The 24,121-nt window shown below is 43.1% G+C and overlaps 1 protein-coding gene across 1 annotated transcript; it reads right to left on the bottom strand.

Moving 5' to 3' along the window:
* Window positions 1-1,553: 1,553 nt before the first annotated feature.
* Window positions 1,554-22,296, bottom strand: PUF60 (poly-U binding splicing factor 60KDa; the record flags this gene model as incomplete). Its single annotated transcript, XM_010284927.1, has 10 exons — window positions 22,187-22,296; window positions 15,909-16,004; window positions 14,057-14,146; window positions 12,979-13,029; window positions 8,760-8,921; window positions 8,193-8,285; window positions 7,035-7,248; window positions 6,427-6,617; window positions 2,267-2,402; window positions 1,554-1,789 (listed from the first exon to the last, which is right to left on the bottom strand). Coding segments are annotated over exons 2-10 (1,251 nt in total), but the record flags the coding sequence as incomplete, so codon positions are not given.
* Window positions 22,297-24,121: the final 1,825 nt, after the last annotated feature.

Below are 24,121 nucleotides of genomic sequence, written 5' to 3'. Positions count from 1 at the left end.
CCCATGAGGTTCAACAGGGCCAAGTACAGGGAACTGCACCTGGGTCGGGGCAGCCCCCGATATCAGTACAAGCTGGGTGGTGAAGGGATGGAGAGCAGCCCTGCCAAGAAGGACTTGGGGGTACTGGTGTATGAAAAGCTGGACAGGAGCCGGCAATGTGCACTCGCAGACCAGGAGGCCAACCGTATCCTGGGCTGCATGCATCCAAAGCAACGTAGCCAGCAGGTCAAGGGAGGGGATTCTGCCCCTCTAATCAATGAGACCCCCCTGCAGTGCTGCATCCAGCTCTGGAGCCCTCAGCACAGGAGAGACACGGACCTGCTGGAGTGGGGCTGCCAGCAGAGGCCACAGAAATGCTCAGAGGGATGGAACAGCTCTGCTGTGAGGACAGGCTGAGAGAGTTGGGGCTGTTCAACCTGGAGAAGGCTCTGGGGAGACCTTACTGCAGCCTTCCAGTACTTAAAGGGAGCCTGTAAGAAAGATGGGGACAGACTTTTCAGCAGGGCCTGCAGTGACAGGACAAGGGGTAACAGTTTTAAACTAGAAGAGGGCAGATTTAGACTAGATCCAAGGAAGAAATTTTTGACAATGAGGGTGGAGAAACCCTGGCCCAGGTTGCCCAGAGAGGTGGTAGATGCCACATCCCTGGAAACATCCCAGGTCAGGTTGGATAGGGCTCTGAGCAACCTGCTCTAGTTGAAGATGTCCCTGCACATGGCAGGGCAGTGGACTAGATGGCCTTGAAAGGTTCCTTCCAACCCAAGGATTCTAAGATTCCGTGATTTCTATGAACTCGTTTGTGTTCTCCCTTAAGAAATGCACATCAGCATTATCCCTATTTTGCAAACAGAGAAGGAATATTGTCAATTCAGTGTTAAAGCTCAGGAAACCTGTGTGTCAGACAGGAAACTCAATCATACACAGGAACAAACCTCTTCTCATCAGGCTTCTTGTTTGCACATGACATTATTAATACAGCCCCTTTCAAGACCTAAAAAAAAAAAAATCTATGTATCTATTTTCTGTTTAGTCTTCTGACTCATTCTATAATGCATTCTTGTCCTCTTTCTCATTGTATCTTCCAGGAAATTTTGTTTTCTGAACACCTCAGAATATCATCCTGCAGTAAAAGGTTGTGGGGAGAAGTTGGACTCAGTAGTTTGGAATAGATTGCCCCAACAATGTGCCAGTCTCACTTCTTTAATTATAAGCCAAAAGGCCATCATGGTTTGCTTTAATGATGCTGAGTAAAAACACCATTTAATCAGAGACACCTCCTGATTAAGGAGCCAAGCATCTTCTGGCCTAGTGACTGACTAGTCTAAGCCCTCAGAAAAACTCTCAGAAGATCCTGAAGGCAGAATAAGAACCATCACAAGCAGGTAGCCTTTGTAGTCCCACGTGAGCTCTGTGGGGTACCTACAATACGTGCTGCAGGAAGCCTGTACCACATACAAGACTGCATAGCTATACCACATTAAGACAGATTATAAACCTAGTGGTCTCATTTGCTGACAACTTGAACCAGCTCAGGGCAGTCACACTGCACTCACCTCCTGTTTACGAAGCAGTTTCTGCATCACCATATGACGGGCACTGCTGCCAGATATGCTCATGTGTTCCTGTTCACTCAGCATCTCTGGCCTCTCTGACTCCTGGAATACCTCCTCTTCTTCCTTTTCCTTTTTGACCTCCATCAGGCCCAATGCTGGGGGACTAGCCAGGATAGGATTCACAACTCCCACTTGTGGAATAGTGACAGGAATGGGAGGTCGGGCAGGGGTTACACCTGTAAGAGTACAACCTTTGTAGCATAAAGAAAAGAACTCATGTTCTGCAACATTTGGATATGCACCAGCCAGTGATAAAGAGGATTACAGAATCTAAATGGTTTTATTTGCTCTGCACCAACAACGACCAGGGAGGCATAAGCAGCAACTTAGCACAGAGGATGTAAGCATTCAATAAATGCATCACATACTTGTGCAAGAAGGGAGATAGAGTGCAGGATTTTGCACAGGGTAACAACTATCTAGATTTTCACTGAGTGCCATACACTCCTGCTGTGAAGTTCATGTCCCTGTTGTATCTATTGTATACCAAAATAAATTCCTGTTATGCTGCACAAATAAAAAAATAAAAGTTCTTGACAAAGCAGAGCAAGGAGGAAGATTTCAGCTTCAAATTCTCCTTAGTTGTGACCCCAGCTATAAAGAACCATGCTTTGTAACAAGTAAACAAGTGACAAAATGAAGAGTAAACATACCTGTAATAACTCCTGGTGCTTGTGCTGCCATTACAGCCTGTGGCAATGCCCCTAATGGCTGGGCCAGAGTCAGTGCTGGAGATACCAGCCCAGGGGTTGCCAAAGTGCCAAGAACTGCAGCTCCTGCCACTGCTTCCTGTAAGAGGAAAAAAAAAAAAAAAAAAGAAAAAAAAGTATTAATTCTGCATCAAGAGTCATACTATGGGTGCAGTCAGCTGCAGCTGAGCTTTTTTTACATTTAAGAAATACCAGATATATAGGTTCTGAGGATGACAGTTCCCCAGTGCTACTATAAAATAAAAAGTATGCCACTCAGCCCACCAGAGAAATGTAGAAACTACGAGACACCAAGCCTTGGAAGAGAAATGTTCTCTTGCAACGCAAATTTCACCCATCCCCTCAAGCTTCTAGGTAAGTTACTGAATGAAAGACACCAAGGGATTCAATACATGATTTGAAAGATGCAGGCCATTCCAGAGCAAGAGGAATCTCTACTTGTTTCCACCTTCTACACAAGTAAAGCTTTTTACTGATGCTAAGGAATGTGATCCATTTAAAAAGATTGATGGGAGCTCGCATCCCACTCCCTGTGATGACAGCACCAGAGCGCTGGGCCATGTGACAAACCTGGTGAGGGAACTCTTACAGCTTCAGTTTTTCCTAAGTGATCTGGTGGAATGTTAATCCTTGTCTGATTCAAGAAGGAACGCTGTAGTCAAAAACACTACTGCAAGCACATGGGACAGGGCAAGGGAGAACACAATACTGCTATTCTCAAAAGGTGCACAATTTACATCAGTTTAAACCAAATATCTTATCTCTGTAGTCTTCATTCTTTAGATACAGACAGCAACACAGCACTGAAACTGGCCTGCATAATCATACCAACTGCAAACAACTATCACATTAGTAAATTTTTCAGTGATAACAATTATATAACTAACTTTTGCCTCCATAATTTTGACTGGCAACACCTTACTGAACTTTACCTCCTTCAATGACTGGAAACTTACTTCAAGCTTCCAGCCTTGAGAATTGAAGCATTTTATAACCACTTCCTTTTGTCCATGTTGTCCACACCTCTTCTCCCATCCCATTACCTACTTGCCTCCATACACACTTGTATTTGAGCAAAAATCTGATGCGCCTTTCAGCATTTTTCTACTTACAGAAAAGTTATACCAAGCCAAACTTTTATATTTTTTTTCAATTTTCCCAATAATTGCAGTACTTCTCTATACCTTCTATAATCCAAATAAATATCTAAGTCTAGAAGACCAGAATTCAAACAACACTTGAGATGAACACCCAGTTAAGTGATAAAACACTTCCATAAAACTACTGAAATTAATATGCCTAAAATACACTCTAGGACACAGCTCCACCCACCCTGCTTTTTATTGTTGCTTTCCAGGCTATTATACTCATGATTTAGTTACCCATATCCTTCTCTTATTTTCATGGGGCTCCTATAAGCCCTGACACCATGAAGCAAAAAATTCTAAGGTTTTGTTCCTTAAATGCAGTATCTTCTATTCTACTACTAATAGCTGCATATATTTCCTACTCCAATCTGCTGCAACATTCCAATTCTCCTCTACATTAATAATGCATCTCATCTCTGTGTTGCCAACTAATTCCATTAGTACTCTTCTCCTAATGCCTTGAATAAGGTCGCCAATTTTTATTGGATATGAAGCAAGATGTATCTAAGTAATTTCACCAGAGTGAAGGGTCAGCAATTTGCAGCACAGCTCATTTCCATCTCTTCTTCTCACTTGCCTAGGCATCTCAAAATTCATTGTAATCCTGTTGGTCTTGTCTAACAGCTTTTCATAGAGGTCTCCATCAACTCCTGAATTGTTGATAGGATAGACTTATACTTTGTTGGTAAAAAAAAAAAAGTAACAGAAAGTTATGTTCATCTAGCAGGGGTATTCCCTTAAAACACCCAAACATTTTGCATATCTGTTTCTTTTGAAAAATTCCGTCCTTCCTTTAAAGCTTGTTTTCAAGCTTTCCATAGCACTGGGGTGAGAACAAAGTCTGCAAAGACCAGTTTTCTGTGCTACCTTAAATACAATTATCATGTTTGCTATTTTGCTATTCTTCAGCCATACAGCAATAGGCCTGAAATGACAGGCTTACTACAAAAAACACGCAAAAACTATTAAGTGTACATCTGCACATGACAAACTCTGAGCTTTACATGCACCTAGGATACAGTAATCCCACCTGCATCATTAGCCAGTCTGCTTTATGCTTCTAATGAAGGGGAAAAATGCTTATGTAAGCATTCAGTGCTGTAACAAGACCATCATAATTTTTTACTACACTGGTCATTAACTGCCCCCCACTTTTTACTTAAATGGCTGAAGAAATTTTTCCTCATAGCTTTAATTACTTAACCTTCTTTTGCAAGACTGACTTTTTTACTGTGACTATCAAGATATTAACCATCTTTGCTACCCAATACCTCTCTCTTCATAGTTTCATTTAAGTGCAGAGACACCTCTTCCTTCCTTGGCTGGCATGCTAATTCCACACTAAAGTTGCAGTTCTGATTGCAGATCCAAAGTTTTATCTCAGACTTAAGTTTCTCTCTCATGTCCTTTTCTTTCTAAACTAAACTAAATTTACTAACTAGCTCGTGTTTAAAAAAATTGTGAAATTAAAGTCCTTACAGACCGTGACTGAGTACGCTCTTATTTAAAAGTAAGCCATTTCATACAAGAACTATGCTAGGAGCATAAATCAGAGATACTGCCTTCTGTAACTGTTCTTACTCTTTTCCCTAGTCATCTATAACTACCCACATGGCAAATCAGACAGACTTTTACCTAGATCTCGGTAACCTAAGTACCATGTCTTAGTAAAGGCCAACAAGACTGCTGAGTAATTCTGAGGTCTTTCACAGTTTATGTATTTTTCTATATATGGAATTTCAAATTTTCCTCATGGCAACAAATCCTGCAGTATTTCGCAGAAAGAAACAATAAGATTTATCCATGTCTGTAACAGATCTCTACCATTTCATTTAACAGTAGTTAATAGTTCTTTCCAAAGTGATTTTGATCCAAATAATTCTTCTAACCATGCCTCAACTTCCTTCCTTAGTTGACTGCAGGGGTTTCCAGACTTGTGGACTTTTTACTGGGGACAAGCAAACCACCTGAGAGTTTCACAGTGGCAACTCCTCCCCACTTGTGCCTTTACCTTGTGATTAAGAGAAATATTTTCAAAAAAAGAGCTGTTTACAAAATTAACTCCAGTCAGCTGATTAGAAGCACATATAGGCTTCACATCTCAGCAATTTTTTGCTTGAGAGCATCCAGGAACCAACAGTGCTGGAACTTGTTTCTTTCATAGACTATGGTGACACAGGGGGAGATTCTGCTGCCCAAGGCAAGGAAGACAGACACAGATATGGGGGTTTGCTTTGAAAGGCAATATTATCATAGAATCATGGAATAGTTTGTGTTGGAAGGGACCTTTCAAGGTCTTCTAGTCCAACCCCCCTGCAATAAGCAGGGACATCTTCAACTAGAGCAAGTTGCTCAGAGCCCTGTCCAACCTGACCTGGAATGTTTCCAGGGCTGGGGCATCTTCCTCCATCAGTGCCTATTGGTCATAGCCAGGAGCTTCTGTTACTTCAAGCAAACTAAATCTGAGAACCTCTAGACTCCTGCATCAACATCCAATTCCACTCAATCACTGCATTTCCTCGTTTCTGAACAGCCTAAAGCCATTACAGTCATCTTCCACCTTACTACACAGTCTTTTCAACAACAGCATTGCCCACATGACTTATTACCACTCTCAATAGTTTGCGCCCTTTTATGTACTGTCATGCATTCTTTTAGCCTCTACTACAACGACTTCTCTAAGCACTGTTTTGCCTACCCACACAAAGAATCCCCCACCATTTCTTTAACTAAAGCTCTGATTAGCTGTGCCAGACTTCATTCCAAAATGCCAGCGTATCAGATTCTCACAAGTGTCAACAGCAAGCTTCTACATGTGAAGTCCTAGGAACACAGTATGATCTAGGCCAAGGGCTTTCATTCAAACTAGTGAATACAGCTGGCTGGAACAGTTTGCATACTTGTTTCTAGCAGGGTCACAACAATCATCCACTTGGTTGAGTATACCAGCCTTACCTGTGCTGTGATCTTTGCTGTAGCAGCTGCTGCAGCAACAGCTGCTGCTGGAGGTAATCCTCCTGGCGTAGCAGGTGTCAGGAGAGGCATCGGAGGAGTCACAGCTTTACCAACACGGAGATATTGACCCCCAAGGTCAAAGAGGTTCATAGAGGAAACAGCATCCTGAGAAGACTGTGCTTTCTCATATTCTGCAGAGAGAAAGACGAATATTTACAACTGATCCATTTTACTACTAAACTCAACCACTCTCTCATTGCACAATTGTGATTTGTATTTGCAAAAAACAACTGCTTAGAGTTTCAGTGAGAAGACCCTGAGTGCTTAGCTCGCTCATCTCGCCCCTCCGATCACACAAGCACTGTTGAGAACAGTCAGCACAGCAAGATCTCTCAACCTACATAACAGTGAGTAAAAATATCTGGCTATTAATTATATTTCTAAGTTCAGGCACAGATCTGCTCCAAATTCATTTCTATCCCATTGCTTAATGTAATTCTTCCACTAGAGTTTAAAAAAAAAAAAAAAAAAAAAAAAAAAAAAAAAAAGGTGAGTATGCTCCCGATGACTTCCCCTACCCCACAACAAATACCAGACAGCCATTTTACCAATGAAACCATAGCCTTTGTGTTTTCCTGTTGTGGGATCCCTGGCTAGCGTGCAGGACTTAATCTTCCCAAAGGCCTCAAACACACTCTTGATGTCATCATCTGAAAGGTCCTGATGAACAGATGCCACATAGATGCGGTTGAAAGCCCGTGCCTCTTCTGCTAGCTGGTCTATAATTGGCTGCGCCTGACCTATATTACTAGGTCTCCCAACCTGCAACGAACACCACAAACAGTCTGTTAAGCATTCTGAAGAGCAGCAGCGTGACTCACCAAGAGTTACAGCAGACAAGCATTCACCCATCTGACTGCCTTTTCAAACCAAGTAACACCTCATAAGGCCAAGGGCAACAGCTCTGGGATACAACCTGTGCTAAGGGGGATTCCTGATGTACTGAGAGCCTGGACAGACTCTGCTCTCTCCTCCACTATTATTTTCCCCATGTGTTCCCTGACCTGCCAGAGACTAACTTCCAGGAACTGAAAACAATACTGAAAGCAAAACACAATGCTTCTATATACCTTTAAAGGCTCCTAAAATCCGCTTGGAAATCAGACACCACAGATATGCAGAGTGTATACCAGAGATATAAATGCAAGATATAAAACATTTTGCAGAAAACGCTAGTTTCCACCACTAATTTCAATCCCCAAAGTTTCACTTTTGCAAGATTCCCTCTTACTGATTAAAAAAAAAAAACCACCACAGCTACAATCCTTTGTTCCTTTCTGTTTGCTCCTTTTTGTATGGCAAGGGTGGACCGTTACTTGGAAGTCCCTGGCACTACTGACAGGCACAACAAAAGCCTGATGGTATTTATCTACCATTGACACAGGTACAGTAAGACAGCACTGTCAAAATATCAAGAATCACCTTTGTTTTGTCCTCAAGAGACTTCCATTCCATGTGCAGGTGGAAAAAAACTGAGCTGGCTTACCAGAACAAGTTTCTAAGTTTTATTAGCGTGTTGGGTTTTTCTCCTCAGAGAGAAAGGGACACAGACCCACTACGTATGAAATGCATTGAATATCAAGGTCTATCAGGTAACAGACTTTAGGTTATCTTCTACATCAGTGCTGTGGGAAGCATTTCTAGGCATAAAGCCACTACTCACAGTACAGAAAACTAAGCATTTTCAGAGCATGCCTGCTACTCACCTTTATATTTCTTCCCCCCAGCATGACAGAATTCATCTGCTCCAAGGCCAGCTGAGCGGCTTCAGGTACCTCATATTCCACAAAAGCAAAACCCTAAGACAGAAAGATACGTTTATTGAACCATACCAGCTGACTTGTCTCAAATCTAGTGCCAAGCTAACGCAGCCAAGACTTCCCACATACCAGATTCCTGCTACCATGGCCTGAGAATATGTTTCATTAATGAAGCTTTTTATTAAAGCAGAAAATTGCACGCTTGAAGCACTGACACAAGGCTAGCTGTTTCCAGAGCCTCTCATACTTAGAGGCCTAGTAGCAAAAGGCCACCACAAAGAGGACTGCAAGCTGTTCGGCATCTTTCGTGCACACCACCCCCATGCACATCTGGTTCCCACTACAGAATCCTGCAAAGCTAAGTAAAGCAGGCAGCTACATACATGTATCTCAAAGTTGAAGCGCTAAAAGCAGCCTGCTTTCTACAAGGATAAAGGCTCCTCCTTTTCCTGTATATATTCAGGAAGGCCTTGGAGAGAACAAAAACACATCACTCGAGGGCTATTAACCAACCTTGTGTTTCATCGTAACAGAGTCCCAGGACATATCAATGCTTTTTATAGGTCCAAATGGGGCAAAGGCCTGGCGAATAGTATCTTCTCCCAGTTCATAGTATATGGAGCCCACATACACACGACACATGATGGCCAGGGCGCGCTGCCTCTGAGCTGCCATCTGTATTGGAAAGAAGAACTGGCTGGTTAGATCAGGGGGTGATCATGGATGTCAGGACCTCCTTCCCTTCCTCCTTCCCTCCCAGGAGCTATGACCCAACAGCAGGTAGCTCCTCACTGGGCTGCAGCACAGCCTGGCACACGTAGTAATAAAGAAGTATTTTCCTGCTCAATGCACAGACTGCTGGAGCGGATAAGCAGTACAGCTCACTCCCAGGGGCAGTCAAATCTTTGATGGGGTCTGCCACCTCAGGAGCCTTAACTCTAACCCCATCAGTAAGGTCTAACCCTCCCCAGCCTGATCACATCTCCAGCAACACTTGCAGGAGGAGGAAATAACTTCATTCTAGGACAGCTTCCCCCTCCAGGCAGCAAAGGTCTCAAATCTAGACCCTATTAGGAATCCCTCCCATTCCCTCCCACAAGGGGCAGCAAGAGATCCAGTATTGGGCACCACCTCATCACTCCCTCCCCCCACCCCATCCTCCCAGTAGCAAAGGATCTGGAACTGGGTACCTCCTCCCCACTCCCTCAAGCATCACACACCACCTCCTCCCCCCAGCCCCAGGCAGTATGAGATCCAGTACTAGGCACCACTTCCACCGCACAGTTCAAAAGCAAAGCAAAAAAAAAAAAAAAATTAAATGGTTAAATGAAACTTCTTAGTTAAGTGTGTGGTGCTAGTACTTATCACTGCCTGCTGTTACTGGCTCAGATAGTGGTGCAGCCCCCAAAGACTCCGCCCTTATCAGTTTCGGTGCAGAGAAGGTCTCTGTGCTATTTTCTCCTAAGTATGCCTGAAAACCTGTTTGCAAGACAAATCCAGAAATTTCTTACAGCAGGTATCCAAAATAGCAGTATATTCTTCAATTAATTTTCACCCTTATTGCAATTCTAGAATTGCTACTACTAATGAGTATTATTCTAGGAAGATGCTGCCTATAAAAAAAAAATCACAGGTTTGGCCAGCATATCCTAGCAGCACGTCTTGGGACCAAGGCAGAAATTAAGTCTCTCTAGAGGCAGCTCCCTGTGATCAGCAAGACTGAATTAGTGCATTGGAGATATGCACAGGGCTTCATTCCTGTTCTGCATGGAACAGATGGAACAAACGTAAAGCAGTAAGGGCTACAGACTGTTGCAGAGTAGGCAAATGCAGCATTAAGCTTGATGCCTCTCCCTTCCCAGCACCACAGTGCTTGGCACCAAAGCAGGGAGCTCTGAACAACCACCTCTTCCCCACCACCGCTGTTTAGGAGGGTCTTTAATCAAGGCCTTTACAAGAGGCCTACTTTCAGAATGCCATAACAAGCATGAGCACAATGAGCTGCAACTCAAATGGCAAACAGAAGGGAGAGCATTTTATCTGTGATAGTCACAGAAGCATGGACACAAAATGTACCTGAAGAAATCCTTCTTCCTCATAATACCTGTATGTGGGTGACATTGACCATAGGAGGAAACAAACTGTAAAGGTTCAACTCCTATTATTCAATACAGCAGGGATACTATAAACAGGAACGATTCTCACCCCATACTGCTGCTCCTGAAGTGATATTAAGCTTGCCTCTTGACTGGGTTTAAGTATTTCATACAGTTAAAAATAAGCTGGTTTTCAATTTACTCTGCAATGCTGTGACTAGGAGGACTATGGCACGTGTACATGCAGGACAGCTGACGTGTTGTCTCCCAGGTTCTCCAACACGTTCCCAGCTTTGGTGCAGGAAAGCCAGTGATCAGTAGCCCCTCAGTCTGTGCAGTGTGTCCCTTCACGGGTTCAGAGCCATCACCATTCTAACCCCAAGTGTCTGAGTGAAGTGCCTCACCCATGGTGCCACAGACTGTGATAAAAATTTTAGTGTTTTACTAGGAGTGCTTCTTGACAAGACACTGCAGCCTTACAACAGGCAGAGAGATTTTTCACCTTCTGAGGGGTATGTATATACAAAGAGGACATTCCCTCTTTTCAGTTATCAATGCAACAGGTGCAAGAAACATGGCATTTGTCCTCTCCCATGGAAGCAACCTTTACAGGAGGAAATCCACATCTTACCCTGCTGCAGAGATCCTAACAAAATATGTGGGTTGGAGTTAGGAGGACTGTTACATCAGCAACATATTAGACATTTGGACCTACAAAAGGCAGAACTGAGGTGGACTGTGATGACTACAGGCATATGTGGATCACTAACAGGAATCAGTAGCATCAAGTTAGGAGAACGATGCAATGGACACCTGTGAACTAAGCACATGACAGTGTCAGAAACTCATTATTAGAAATACCATTGTTTCCACTAGCTACACTAAGTAGATTTTTACTGGCCACTGGCTCTCTTTCTCCACCCATAAAAATGGAGTTTAAAGTATCTGCAACCTTCATAAAGGCAGCAGGTAGTAGTTGCATCTATGTAATGTTGCTGTTAAGTGCTTATGAAGATTATTTTAAGGACAAGCCAAAATACTATGTTTGAGTGCTCCTTTAATCAAAGGAGGTGACGCAAAAACATCACCACTAGCTTCAATTTTAATACAACAACGCCAGGAAATTGTGCTCATCTTGCTGAAGTGACATGGAAATCTTGAGCTGTAATACTTGGAGGATTAAGTAGACAGGACGCTTTAATCACAAGCACTAAGATACTGCAATGGGAAGTTCAGGCTGCACTTCCTTCATGTAGGAATTGATGAATCTTGTCAACAGGAAAAATGTGTTGGACAGAGGTCTGTTTGCGTTTTCTACATTCCTGATGGGCTTTGGGACAAAGCATTTGCTGAGGACAGGGTATCCTAAACTACACTGAACTGTACCACAGCCAAATGATTAAAAGCAGACTCCTGCTTCTAGGTTCTGTCCCATCAGTAGTCTCTGACTCCCTAGAGAAGAGGAAAAGGATTCACAATACTGACTATGCCCTTGAGGCTAATGAGAAATTAAACATTTCCTGTTACATTACCAGTACACACCTTTCATCTGTTGCCCAGCTGTGAATAATGAGCCAATTTTTTTCAAGGAAAATTGATGGAGTTAAGCTATCAAGTAAGCACCTACATTAATTGGTAGAAGTTTCTCAGGCATGAGGGTTCAGAAACCAGCTATGCCAAATTCACATTGAGATGTATGCTTCTATTCTATTCCAAACTTACAAACTCCCATAAATTTATTTTGGCTCCCCTGCTGACACACTACCTACTGTGGCAGTGTTAAAGGAGAGAAAACAGGTGATGTTAGCTTTAGTGCATCTTTCATTTTGGAGTACAAGCCTCTGGTTGTGTTTTAAACCAAGCAGAAATACTATATTCCAGCAAGATGGAAAAATATTTACAAATTTACAAATGAACCTTTGCATGCAGAGTGGAGCTTATAGGACACTTTTTGCAATGGCCATTGTCCAACATGTCTAGGAAAAAGGAGGGGATGCATAATCCCAGGTAATTAAGCTCTTCATGGCATCTGATTAGAAATTCCAGCACTAAAGGACTGTACAGATTCTCTGAGTAGTCCTGCAGTTCTGTTACTTCCATCCTGTTTTTTCTTTACTTGAAACATGCCATATTCACCTAGTCTGGAAACATGCACAGTAAGAGCAGTCTTCCATCTGGGCTACAATATGTTCTGCAAACCTATAGTGCCCCAGTCCTCCCCAGCACTTTAGCTGCCAGGTCTTCGGTGCTGTAAGTTTGCTTCATAAGAAATTGCCCATTTGCGAGTTACCTTGGCAGTTAGTTTTAGGTCAGGACCTCAGAACTGTAGCATCCCTAGAAATGCAGCTCCCACAATTGCACAGGTGTGTTCAGAACTGTTGGAAATCTAAAGCTTTCTTTGCCAACTGACTCCAGGACCCCGACTGCCAGTGTCACAGCAGACTGCACCCAGCCTAGGGTCTTCCTCTGGGGAGTTTACACTTTGCCTCTGCTTGCTGTGCTTGTCCATAACAGGTGGGTATGTGGGAGGGTTGTGCTGGGTTGAATTAAGAGCATTGTATTACCACTACATACTTCCCCACTCTAGGCCCTGACTAAGACAAAGTGCCCAAGAAGAAGTGAATATGTCTATTGACCGATTGTAAAGGTGAGAGAGGATCTCCAAAGCCCATTGTCACTGCTGCCATCTGAAAGACAGTAAAGACAGAGTTCAGTCTGTTGGAGCTGAGCATACTACGGCTGTTTGTAAAAACTCAAGCAGAGCGGCGGCACAGGGAACCTGCGAGAGAGGCCTCTCCTTCCTTGCCCCTCACTGCCTGGTCCCAAGGACTGTCCAGCGCTGGGACCCTGCAGATTCCAGTCCCACCAGGTCAGGGTGGAGTTGTGCTGCTGCCACTGCCTCAGGAAGCAGGGTCTTCTCCCAGGGGGGACTCAAGGCAATAGTAACCTCTGCAACCACTGTCGTTGATTCACCCCCAGCATTTAAAAAGGAGTCCCTCAACTAGATCAGACACTCAGAAACATGCACAGCCCTGAAAGGCCAGAGCTGCCTAATGTGGCAAGCACATCCACAGTGATGCTTCATTAGAAAAAAATCCAACATCCCAAAAGCCATTATTCTGGGCTTCCTAACTTTGAGTAGAAGGCAGTGAGACGTGTTCAAGAAACCTCTGAAGGGAGACTTAAATAGCAGTTACAGGTTCTCCCAGTGCATAGGCATTCCAGCACTAGCAGGAATAGCCAACAGAACTTCTCTGAAATTGAGAGTGCACCTGCATAAAGGGGAAGGAAATGGGGTAGCACTGTCAGTAACACAGGAGAGACAGGTACCTTCCCTTCAAGCAGAAGAGATGGTGAAAGGATACTGTTCCCAGTAATCCTAGACACCACCTTAAATGTAAGTTGAAATTGAAACCCACAGCAAATTCATTGGCTTCTGGCATTTCAAGAAGCATTTGCCCAGCCAACAGGAGAGAAACTCTTAAAAATTTACTCTTCAAATGAGTGAAATTTGGGGGTAATTTGTGCAGGTGAGTAAAGGGGGTTTCTTTAGTGAGCTGAAGATGCTATACTTCATTTTCACTGTGGAAACACAAGTACAGGTACCTGGCTCCAGGCAGGCCTCAGGGCTGTGCTCTGGTTCTAAGTGCAAAAAGAACTCCACCTTGTTGGGGAGAGTAAGACACAGAAGGAGCATCTCAGAGGGTCTCTCACCTGAAGATTGGTGAGCTGCTGTTGCTGGTGGGCGATGGTTTGCTTCACCAGCACACTCTTGATACTCTGCTCCATCGCATACTTCTTTGCCTAGAAAGAAACACAGACTCTGTAGTCATAGGACAATACCACAGAGCAGGGAACGATGTTTGATTTTACACCAGAGTTCTCCAGAACCACACAACTGGCTGCCAGTGGAACTTTTCGGCGCTCCAGCCCTAAGCACTACGGCACTGTACAGTAGCCAGCGGCCAACAGCTTACTAACATCTTGGTCTGCATCTCGGAGTCGTGAGCCCTGAAATACAGCATAATGCTTGAGCAGAGGATTGTATGGACTCAATCTGCAGCAAGTGCAATGTTAGGAAAGCAGCATGCACTACACACTTAGCATTTCCCCTCTTCCGCCCTCTGCCCCTTAGATCCCACCATAGCACCTTACCTGCTGGGATGAGGGCAGGACAGATAGCCTCCTTCAAGTCCTTTCCACTCAGAGAACATCTGGACAAAGAGGTTCTACAAAAGGGAAGGGGGCTCCAAATCCCCATGTCCAGTCCCTTACTAGGCACTCCTCCTCTCTGTTCTTATCACATGTGGCCTATTCTAGTTTGGAGAACCCACTGCTTTTGCTCACTAAAATGCTCCAGCTCTCCTTCTCTGCTTCCTAGCCTGTAGACCCAAGACTGATTGGTCTTTTTCTTTCAGTCTTTTACAAATTTGACAAAGGCTGAGCTTTACACCCAGTGGTGCTGACAAGGAGGCTCTCTGTCAAGGGAAACCTAATACCCACATATGTGCCTATTCCCAAGGGATGGTACAAACACATTCAGCCAACCCCTCAGGCACCTGCTTTCCATGGCTGTACGTGTTTGGGAGGTGCCAGGGAACGGCAGGCTCTAAACCGTGGATTTGAGACGTGTGCTTCGGAAACCTGGAAATGGACAACGGGATTTACATCTGTCAGCTATGGAGAAGCCAGAGGAAACGAGGCCGTTTCACACTGTGAGCCAAACAACACACACACAAGCAGCTTCAACATTATGGGAACATTCACACAAAGCCTACCTAGAAAAATACTTTACTTGCCTCACCAGAGTACAGAAGACACCTAGCCCACAGCTCCCATATTCCCTGGTTTTGTTTTCTTTCCCCTCTTTTCCCAACTCTGCTCTCCTCTCAGTATGCCAGGCATCACTCACTCCCATCAGGAAAGTGGGCCAGAAGTCAGCAGTAACCTCCCCACCAGCTGTACAAAACAGGACCAACAACCAGAAATCAGAGCTGGACTGATTAGAACAGGTTGGCTCAAATGGGTTGAGAATACTTGCTGCATGCTACTGGGTCTCTTTACAACATGGGAAGGAGCATAAGGGAAAAATAGAGGTACTTTGTGATGTGTTCTTGTCTGGACAGTATAAAAGACCAGCTGGAGCGTATCAGAATCCTATTTCTTGTGGAGCACAGGCTGCTCCCTGCAGCAACTTTGTGATAGTTGCATATTGTCTCAGAATTACAACATGATCTTAAGATGTTATTTACTTATGATTTTCATTTTTTTTTAATTAAAAACACTTTCCTCACCCCAATAGCAAATTCCACATCACGCTCCCCAAAAAGCATCTATAAACTCCAAACCAAAACAAGTAATTGTTGGGCACAAATTTGAAAGTGTGAATGCACACACAGCATGGTCATTACCCCATACATATTCTTCGTAAGCGAGTTCCCTTTCGTAATATCAGTAACAGATGCTCATTTTAAAAAAAAAAACAAAAACAAAAACAAAAAAAAGCACTTAAAAACCCCAAACAAACAAGAGTGCTAATAAGCAAATTCACATCAGGTTTACTCACTTTCTGGAGAGCTTCCTGCTGTTCTGGTGTAAGGGGAGGAAGCCCCAGCTTAGCTGCTGTGCTTTGTCCATTTTCCATCTTAATGGACTCCGTACCCTGAGAAAAATAGAAAATACTCATGAAAAAACTTTCTCACAAAAGTGACCAATTTCTTCATTCCCAGAAACCCACAGCACTTAACATCAGAATGTCACAGTTGGCTAAAAAGGCTTCCCAAACCTATTAGTAATTCAGGAAAACCTGTTAATATTCTAGACACTCCCTATGAGAGAGATATGCCATCAACTGTACAAACTGATGAACATGCTGATACTTTAAAAAGAGTTCCCTATCCACGAGATTTGCAGTTAAAAGAAAGTCTTCACTTACATCATCTCCATCCTACCTCTCAACATTTATACTCTGTCAAATGTACTCATCTATTTCCTCCTTCCGTCTCTTCCTATACTGGTTTGTCACTCTCTGTTTCTCAAGTTCTCTTTTAAAATCCTCTCTGAAACTTTTCCAGATCTCACATACTGTTCCAGGTACTGAGTAACAAAGCAGCACTATTCTCATACTTAGTATGAGATGCACACTACCTGCAGATGCAGATTCCCAAATCCAACATCAGAATAGGTCTAGAAAGAGGCTTTTGGGCCACTGAACTGACTTTTCACGGTTTCAGATACACATGTAGTTATCAAATGTTAGCCCTCTTTGTTTTAGGTATTATACTGACTTCTCTAACTCATGTTCATGTTTTACACTGAAGTCCATTCCTGTGAAACAACTGGTCAATTATTCCTACCATTTTAAGTAACAGTAGGTTTCTCTAAGGTATAACTATCAATCTGGTTTTGGTTGAAGTGATTCAGCAGCTTATATCTTTCTGGTAAGCATCCACCAACTTGTATGCTCAGGGTGTCATTCTTTGACATCCCAGAACTGCCATCATATTATTTCCAGTCAAAATAGGGTTCATCACTAAAAGCCTATTAACAGATGTCTCACTTCTCCAGTAAAAAAAAAGTAAACACTCTGTAACAAGCACAGTAGAGAAGAAAGGAACAGACCCATTCAGATGGCAAAACAAAATTGGCTCTCCTGGCATAGGAACAAAGCTGCCACTTGGAAAAAGATATAATATCAAAGTAAATGACATTTTAGCAGAAGGAACAGCAAGTATTCCCGCTAATTTGGTTCCTATTCATTCAGAACAATCACTTGCTCATGGTACTAGTGGTACTGGCTAGCAACGTAGATGCTTCCTGTGGGCACAAAGTCTCTGAAAGATTGCTGATCTCCTCCTACAGGAAAGAAAACAACTTACAGGTTCATTAAGATTTTACAAACATAATACCAAAATGCAGAACGGCAAAAAATTTTTTGGCTACAGGTGACAGAGAAAAAAAAAACACATCTTTCAGAAGCAAAAGATCCTGCATCATGGTTGCAGACAAACTGTTTCATTGCATCCTCTTTATCTTACCACAAAGCAAAGAGGAACACACACTGATAAACAGACAAGCTGCTGCAACAACTCTCAACAAGATAAAACAGAACTGTCAGACCCTGGGAACTACCAACCCATCAGCCTCACCTCTGTGCCTGGGAAGATCATGGAACACATCCTCCTAGAAGCTATGCTAAAGCACATGGAGGACAGAGAGGTGATTCAAGACAGCCATAGCATGGCTTCACCAAGGGCAAGCCCTGCCTGACCAACCTAGTGGCATTCTATGATGGAGTGACCACATTAGTGGACAAGGGAAAAGCTACCAATGTCATCTATCTGGACTTCTGTAAGGCCTTTGACGCAATCCCCCACAACATCCTTCCCTCTAACTTGGAGAGATGGATCTGATGGGAGCAATGTTGGGTGGATGAGAAATTCATTTGGATGGCCACATCCAGAGGGTAGTGGTCAATGGCTGAATGTCCAGATGGAGATCGGTGACGAACAGTGTCCCTCAGGGGTTTGTATTGGGACCAGTATGCTTTAATATCTTCATCAGTGACACAGACAGTGGGATTGCGTGCACCCTCAGCAAGTTTGCAGATGACACCAAGCTGACTGGTGCATTTGACACGCCTGAGGGACAGGATGCCATCCAGAGGGATCTAGACAAGCTTGAGGAATGGGCCCATGTGAACCCCATGAGGTTCAACAAGGACAAGTACAGTGTACTGCACCTGGGTCAGGGCAACCCCCAGTATCAATACAGGCTGGGGGATGAAGGGATGGACAGCAGCCCCATGGAGAAGGACTTGGGGGTCCTGGGGGATGAAAACCTGGACATGAGCCAGCAATGTGTGCTCACAGAAGGCCAACTGTATCCTGGACTGTATTCCAAAGCAGTGTGCCCAGCAGGTCGAGGGAGGAGATTCTGTCCCTCTGCTCCACCCTGGTGAGATCCCTCCCTGTGCAGTGCTGCATCCAGCTCTGGAGTCCTCAGCACAGGAGAGACATGGATCCATTGGAGCGGGGACAGTGGAGGCCACAGAAATGCTCAGAGGGCTGGAACAGCTCTGCTGTGAGGCCAGGCTGAGAGAGTTGGGGTTGTTCAGCCTGAAGAAGAGAAGGCTCCAGGGATACCTTAATGCAGCCTTTCTTATAAGCTGCCTTTAAGTACTGAAAGATGGGGACAGACTTTTCAGCAGGGGTATGGGTAGTGGTTTTAAACTAAAAGAGGGTAGATTTTGACTAGATCCAAGGAAGACATTTTTGACAGTGAGGGTGGTGAAACCCTGGCACAGGTTCCCCAGAGAAGTGGTAGATGCCCCATCCCTGGAAATGTTCAAGGTCAGGTTGGATGGGGGCTCTGAGCAACCTGCTCTAGTTGAAGATGTCCTTGTTCACTGCAGTGGGCTTGGACTAGATGGCCTTAAAAGGTTCCTTCCAACCCAAAGATTCTATGAGTCTATATATATAATACAGCTGAGCGATTCAGGTAGAAGTACACACATTTTCACAAAGAGAGCCATACATAACACATCTGACTGCTCAAGACAACACCAGTCCAGTTCCTGCATGTGGCTACTGTGATAATACTCAGTAGACAACAGACCAGTCACCCTTTTCCTCCAGAATCACAAGTTCCCTGAAAGTCCAATTTTCCACCTATGATATTTTCCTATTTTTTCTATATATTGATATGTACAATGTTGTTTGTGACGGGGAGGAAGAGTACAAAATATTTAAGATACTGTGGAAGCAATTCATGTGGTTGAAGTAAATGACATACCACCTAAATACAAATGAAGCTCAAGCACATTCACATGGTATTCTCAATTTAGGGTAATAATTTAGATTTTTAAAATTACCCTGGAAGTAACAGAAATTGCCAAGTTCAAGAAGTAAACAGCAGCAGAGAAAGAAAAGAAGCTGCTTCTCACGTATTCTCAGGAGGCACCTTGGCACAAGCACAGGCCCAAGGAAACAATCCCCAAATCCTCTCACAAAAAAGGAATGGAACACAGAGCACAAGAGCCCCAAAACTCAAGGCCTCCTAAGCGTCTGCTTTACCTGTAGCAATTCCCAGTTCTAGCTGTGAGAAGCTCCACTGTGATAGCCCTTCACTACCAAGACCATTAAGTACCTACCATGAAGGCTGCAATCCCCAGCTGTACCTGCTGGCCTGTTTGCTCTTGTCGCCCATACAGTGGGCACACGACTGTGACATGAGAGTTCTGCACAATAAAGCTCCTCAGCTGACACCCCTCTAAGCTGTCAGAGGGACTCTGCACCTACTTTTCCTTCAAGGCAGGGCTGCCACGAATTCTTTCCTCCAACTGATCAGGGGTAGGGATTGATGCCAAATGCTGCTTAGTCAGCTCAATTTTTTTTTTATTTCGCTCACTGGGTATAAAGCAAGGTCACATTCCTCTTAAGTAGGTAAACCCTAATGAGTGCATGCAGGGAAAAAAGGCTACTTTACAATCTGTCACAGTATACACATAGTCAGATTCTCCCCACCATACAGACATTACTTTGTATGTTCTAACATACTAAATACAATATTTGCCATCACGTCACGCAGTCATTCTTTATCTTGAGATCCTCTGACAATTCATTTACCTAAGTGGCAGTGACTGTTGGACTAGAAACTTCTCATGGGGTAAACTGTGTTCATTGTCCCAACAGAATCTTGTCCATTTCTTGTGAGGATGCAGAGCAGGACTGGTCTGACTGATTCACACACTGCACCACAGGGGAAACTATTTTCCTACCAAATCAATGCAACAGAAGTAAGAGTGTGACTGCAGCACACTAGTCCCATCATTGGAACCATCCATTTCACAACCTTACCACCTTCTTGGCTTAAAGCAGCAGGATCTGGACCTGCCTTTGTTCTTCACATTAAGTTCTGTCTGTATCGTCCATCAAAACCAGAACTAATTTCTTCTCTCAACTTTCACCATCAACCACTTAAAATACCAGAATGGACAAATATCCTAATCTGTTCAGCAGTAGGCACAGATTAGGCTGAACAGACTTGTGTCTGTGAACACTATTGGTTTCAGTATAAAAATTACTGTGGGAAAATCTAAGTTAATAGCAGAAAACAAGATTATTTTCTTTTTTAAGCACTTCCTTTACCAACTGCAAAGTTTCTCCCACATTAGCCCACTTGTCTCAGTCTACTGGTGACTGCAACCTGCATGCTGCCTCCTACCAGCCTACAACAATTCCTTTGTTCTTTAGTCAGACTATTAAACCGTTAAGGACGAGGAGTGGGAGCTCACCTACCTTGAAAGTAAAGAAAGCTGCAGGAGAAGTTTGCTGATGTTCAGGGAGATATGTCCTAGATGATTCTTACTCTCTATTTTATAGCAAGAATTGAGACTTCTGTTTTTTTGCATTCAGTCCTAAGTTCACCATAAGGTGTTTGTTAGCATTTTCTAGGATCAATGAACATAAAGCAGATGCAAAATAAACCCTACTAGCATAAAAACGTGTTCTACAAGTATCTGAATACAATGTTCTAGAGTTGCACTTACTTCACTGGTCCCTTCAGATCAAAGTTCATAGCTACACTGAATAACACACAAGAACCTAAGGGGAATAAAAGTGCAAGAGAAGAAAGCTGACACATGAATAAGTAAAGAGGTAGTTGGAACCATTTAATGGCTGCAAATTGGGACACTCAAGTGCACAGATCAAAAGATACTATTGCATAGTCCACATGCAAATTGAAAACAACTGTAAGCAAGCCATATAGTAATGGTGATATGTGTGGCACAGGAAAGCTACATCATCTCCAAGATTCATTTTGATTGTGGATAATAAAACCCCCCAACACTCTTGTTCTCAACCAACTTGATGAAAATATGTCTTCCAGCTCTCCTGGCTCCCCTTTCCATTTGTTTACATCTTACATATATGCTACCGTACAGTCAATTCCAGAGACTTCCTTAGTTTTCTGCAGACAATTTAAAAAGCCCACAGCTTTTTCTATTGCTATTTCCATTTTCTCTCGGCTTTTAAAAATTGAATTATTGCAATTTAGAAGCTATGAGACTGGGGAGAATAAAAACATAGTGGAAAGACTATCAAATTTAACCATTCACAATAAAAAAAAGCTACTCCATTGATTAGATTTTGTTATGATTCTTTAAAGACTATTACATATCTACATTTAACATAATTTAGACATTTGAGCTCATTAAATGGCATAGCTTCTGAAAACCGATTGATAACATCCAGTCTCCAGCATGGAGAGTAAAAATCAAAACTAACAATGAAGTGATCTAGAAGTGACAAACAGCATCCAAGAAGCCAGACCCAGGCACTACTGGTTCCAAGCTCTTTGCCAACATATCCCTCTGGAAAGAAACCAAAGATACATGCCTTTGCTGATCAATGGTACAGCTGTAACAAAAATTTATCACGTATCCTTTAACACTGAGAGTTTCTTCAAGGGAGACTACCACCCTCCATTACTCCAGTCTATCTGAAAACCAGCAGATTTTGTAAAATAATCCCAATCTCTATCACCATTCACAGAGAACCGAGACTATTGCTTCTCTCTTTCCTGGCACCTTAGGTTAAGTGGTAGTTTACCACTACCAAGAAAGGACTCAGCACAATTAATGTGCATCTGCTAGGCAGTAACGCAGCAGTAACTGTTGAGAATCAGTTGGTTCTTTATACTAAGGCTGCCCACCTTGAAAACTGCCTGATTTAAATGCACTGCAACATTTAGAAGCGAACAAGAAAAATGGGAGAGAAGTTGACAACAGAGGCAGGAGAATAGGAGCTTCTTTTAAAAGAGAAATAAATAGAAACTGTATACCTGTTGCTATGAACATTGCTTCTGAACGTTGCTTGGCCCTTTAAGGTGGTTTGAACTCCAAGAGTTCAGGCACATTCGTTGGAAATTTATTACATGGTTGAGAATTTCTCTGAAGTATAAACACACACAAGACAAAGAAAAACACAGAATCTTATTTATTTTAGGAACCATAACAAGCAAACAACACGAAAATTAAACAAAACAGGTGGAAAAAGGACTGATACCTGGCCAGTATACTCAGTTTAATCCTTGCTCTACCACCTTCATCAGTGCTCGGGAATCTGTATTCATCTAAGTATTTGCATGCTACAACACCTCACACCAGCAGTGAAGCTGGAAGAAGCATCACCTGAGTGCCTGGTCAAAGGCAATGTTTTTACTTGCACAATAGGTTATTTTACAGAAAAGGTCCTTCTGTACATAGCTTAGTATTTTGCCCTTGTTTACTCTCTAAATCGTCATTGATTCAGCTGTAAGCTCTGTAACTTTGCAAGTCTTTCTGTGCACAATGATCTTTTACTATTAATTAATTTCTTTAGCAATTACTCCTTTCTACCTCCTATAGAATACTTTTTTTTCCAAATGGGAGTAGCAATGATAGTGAGTTATTTATTCCGTTACTGTTAGCACATGCAACTAATGTACTGCCAAAAGCTAGAGCATGGGGCATGTCCAAGTTTCTTCCCCTGTCCTACCAGATGTCTTCTACAGAGAACAGGCAGGGATTAAAACCTTTCAAAATGTGTCATTTTCTAGCATCTCACGACCAAACTATTTACATGATTGTGTATTTGACCAGTAATATCTCTTCTATTTAAATGAACAATGAAATTCTATGACAAATTTTTCACTAACATTGCCCAGTAGCGTAACATAGTTCTTCCAGAGCACCAAATTCTATGCAAACCCCACCTGAAAACGTGAAAAAATCTTAAATACATGCACACAAGTGATCTATGTACCCTTGAAACAATTCCTTGTGATGCCTTTTCACCACATTTGATAGAACTCCTCCCTGCTGAATCAGCACTGAGAAATAAGAAAAGTCTTCTAGATGTTACCTTCATATGCAGTATGCTCTGCATTATCACTTATCTCGCATGGAACCTAGAAATGACCTGCACCTCAATTTTAGACTCTCAAAGGAAGAAAACTATTGTTCCTGACAAGCTACAATACCGTGCTAAAATAAAGATGCACATGATGCTCTTTTTCTTGACTACAAGCAGGAAAGTAAGACACAAGGAAATAGACTCCCTCCTTCTTCCCGAAAGGGATCACCACTTCCCCTGACCATTATCTCACCTTCTTACTGACAAATCCTTCAGCTAAGCCTTCTCCATTTAATGCAGTCATAGACCACACAGTAAGTGCAGCGAGAGAGCTTACATAAAACATCCATGCTGGGTTTCTCTAAACCACAAGCTCTCTCCACCACTTGCTCTTAGCAGAAGATAGCTCTCTTGCTCTTATTTGACACTGGCAAAAGTCATTTTGGAGCCTGACAATGTGAAATATGATTGAAACTCTTGAGATTCCCAACACAGCTTATCTCATAGGTAACACAAGTTTGCTGCCAATAAAAAAAGCTCATGAAATCCAAGCAGGATAAATGCTACATCCCACACCTGGGACAGACTACCCCCCTGCAATGGTCCAGGCCACGGAGTAGCCCTGTGGAGAAGGAACTATGGGTCTCAGTGATCAGCAGGCTAAATGTGAGTCACCTTCCTTGGGGCCAGAGTGCACTATGAACAGCAGCCTGGGATGTATCAACAGGAACAGAGCCCACAGAGGCAGTAGTGATCCCCCCTCCACTCAGCGCTCCTTAGACCACATCTAGATACTGCACCACTTCTGGACACCCCCCCCCCGCCCCATATTAATTATGTATCAACTGCAGCAAGTCCAAAGGGCCACCAAGACCATGGAGGG

This window comes from Phaethon lepturus, unplaced genomic scaffold, assembly GCF_000687285.1.
Source record: "Phaethon lepturus isolate BGI_N335 unplaced genomic scaffold, ASM68728v1 scaffold12154, whole genome shotgun sequence".
Taxonomy (NCBI): domain Eukaryota; kingdom Metazoa; phylum Chordata; class Aves; order Phaethontiformes; family Phaethontidae; genus Phaethon; species Phaethon lepturus.
Note: the sequence above shows the minus strand (reverse complement) of the source record. Positions and strands in the feature narration are given on the sequence as shown.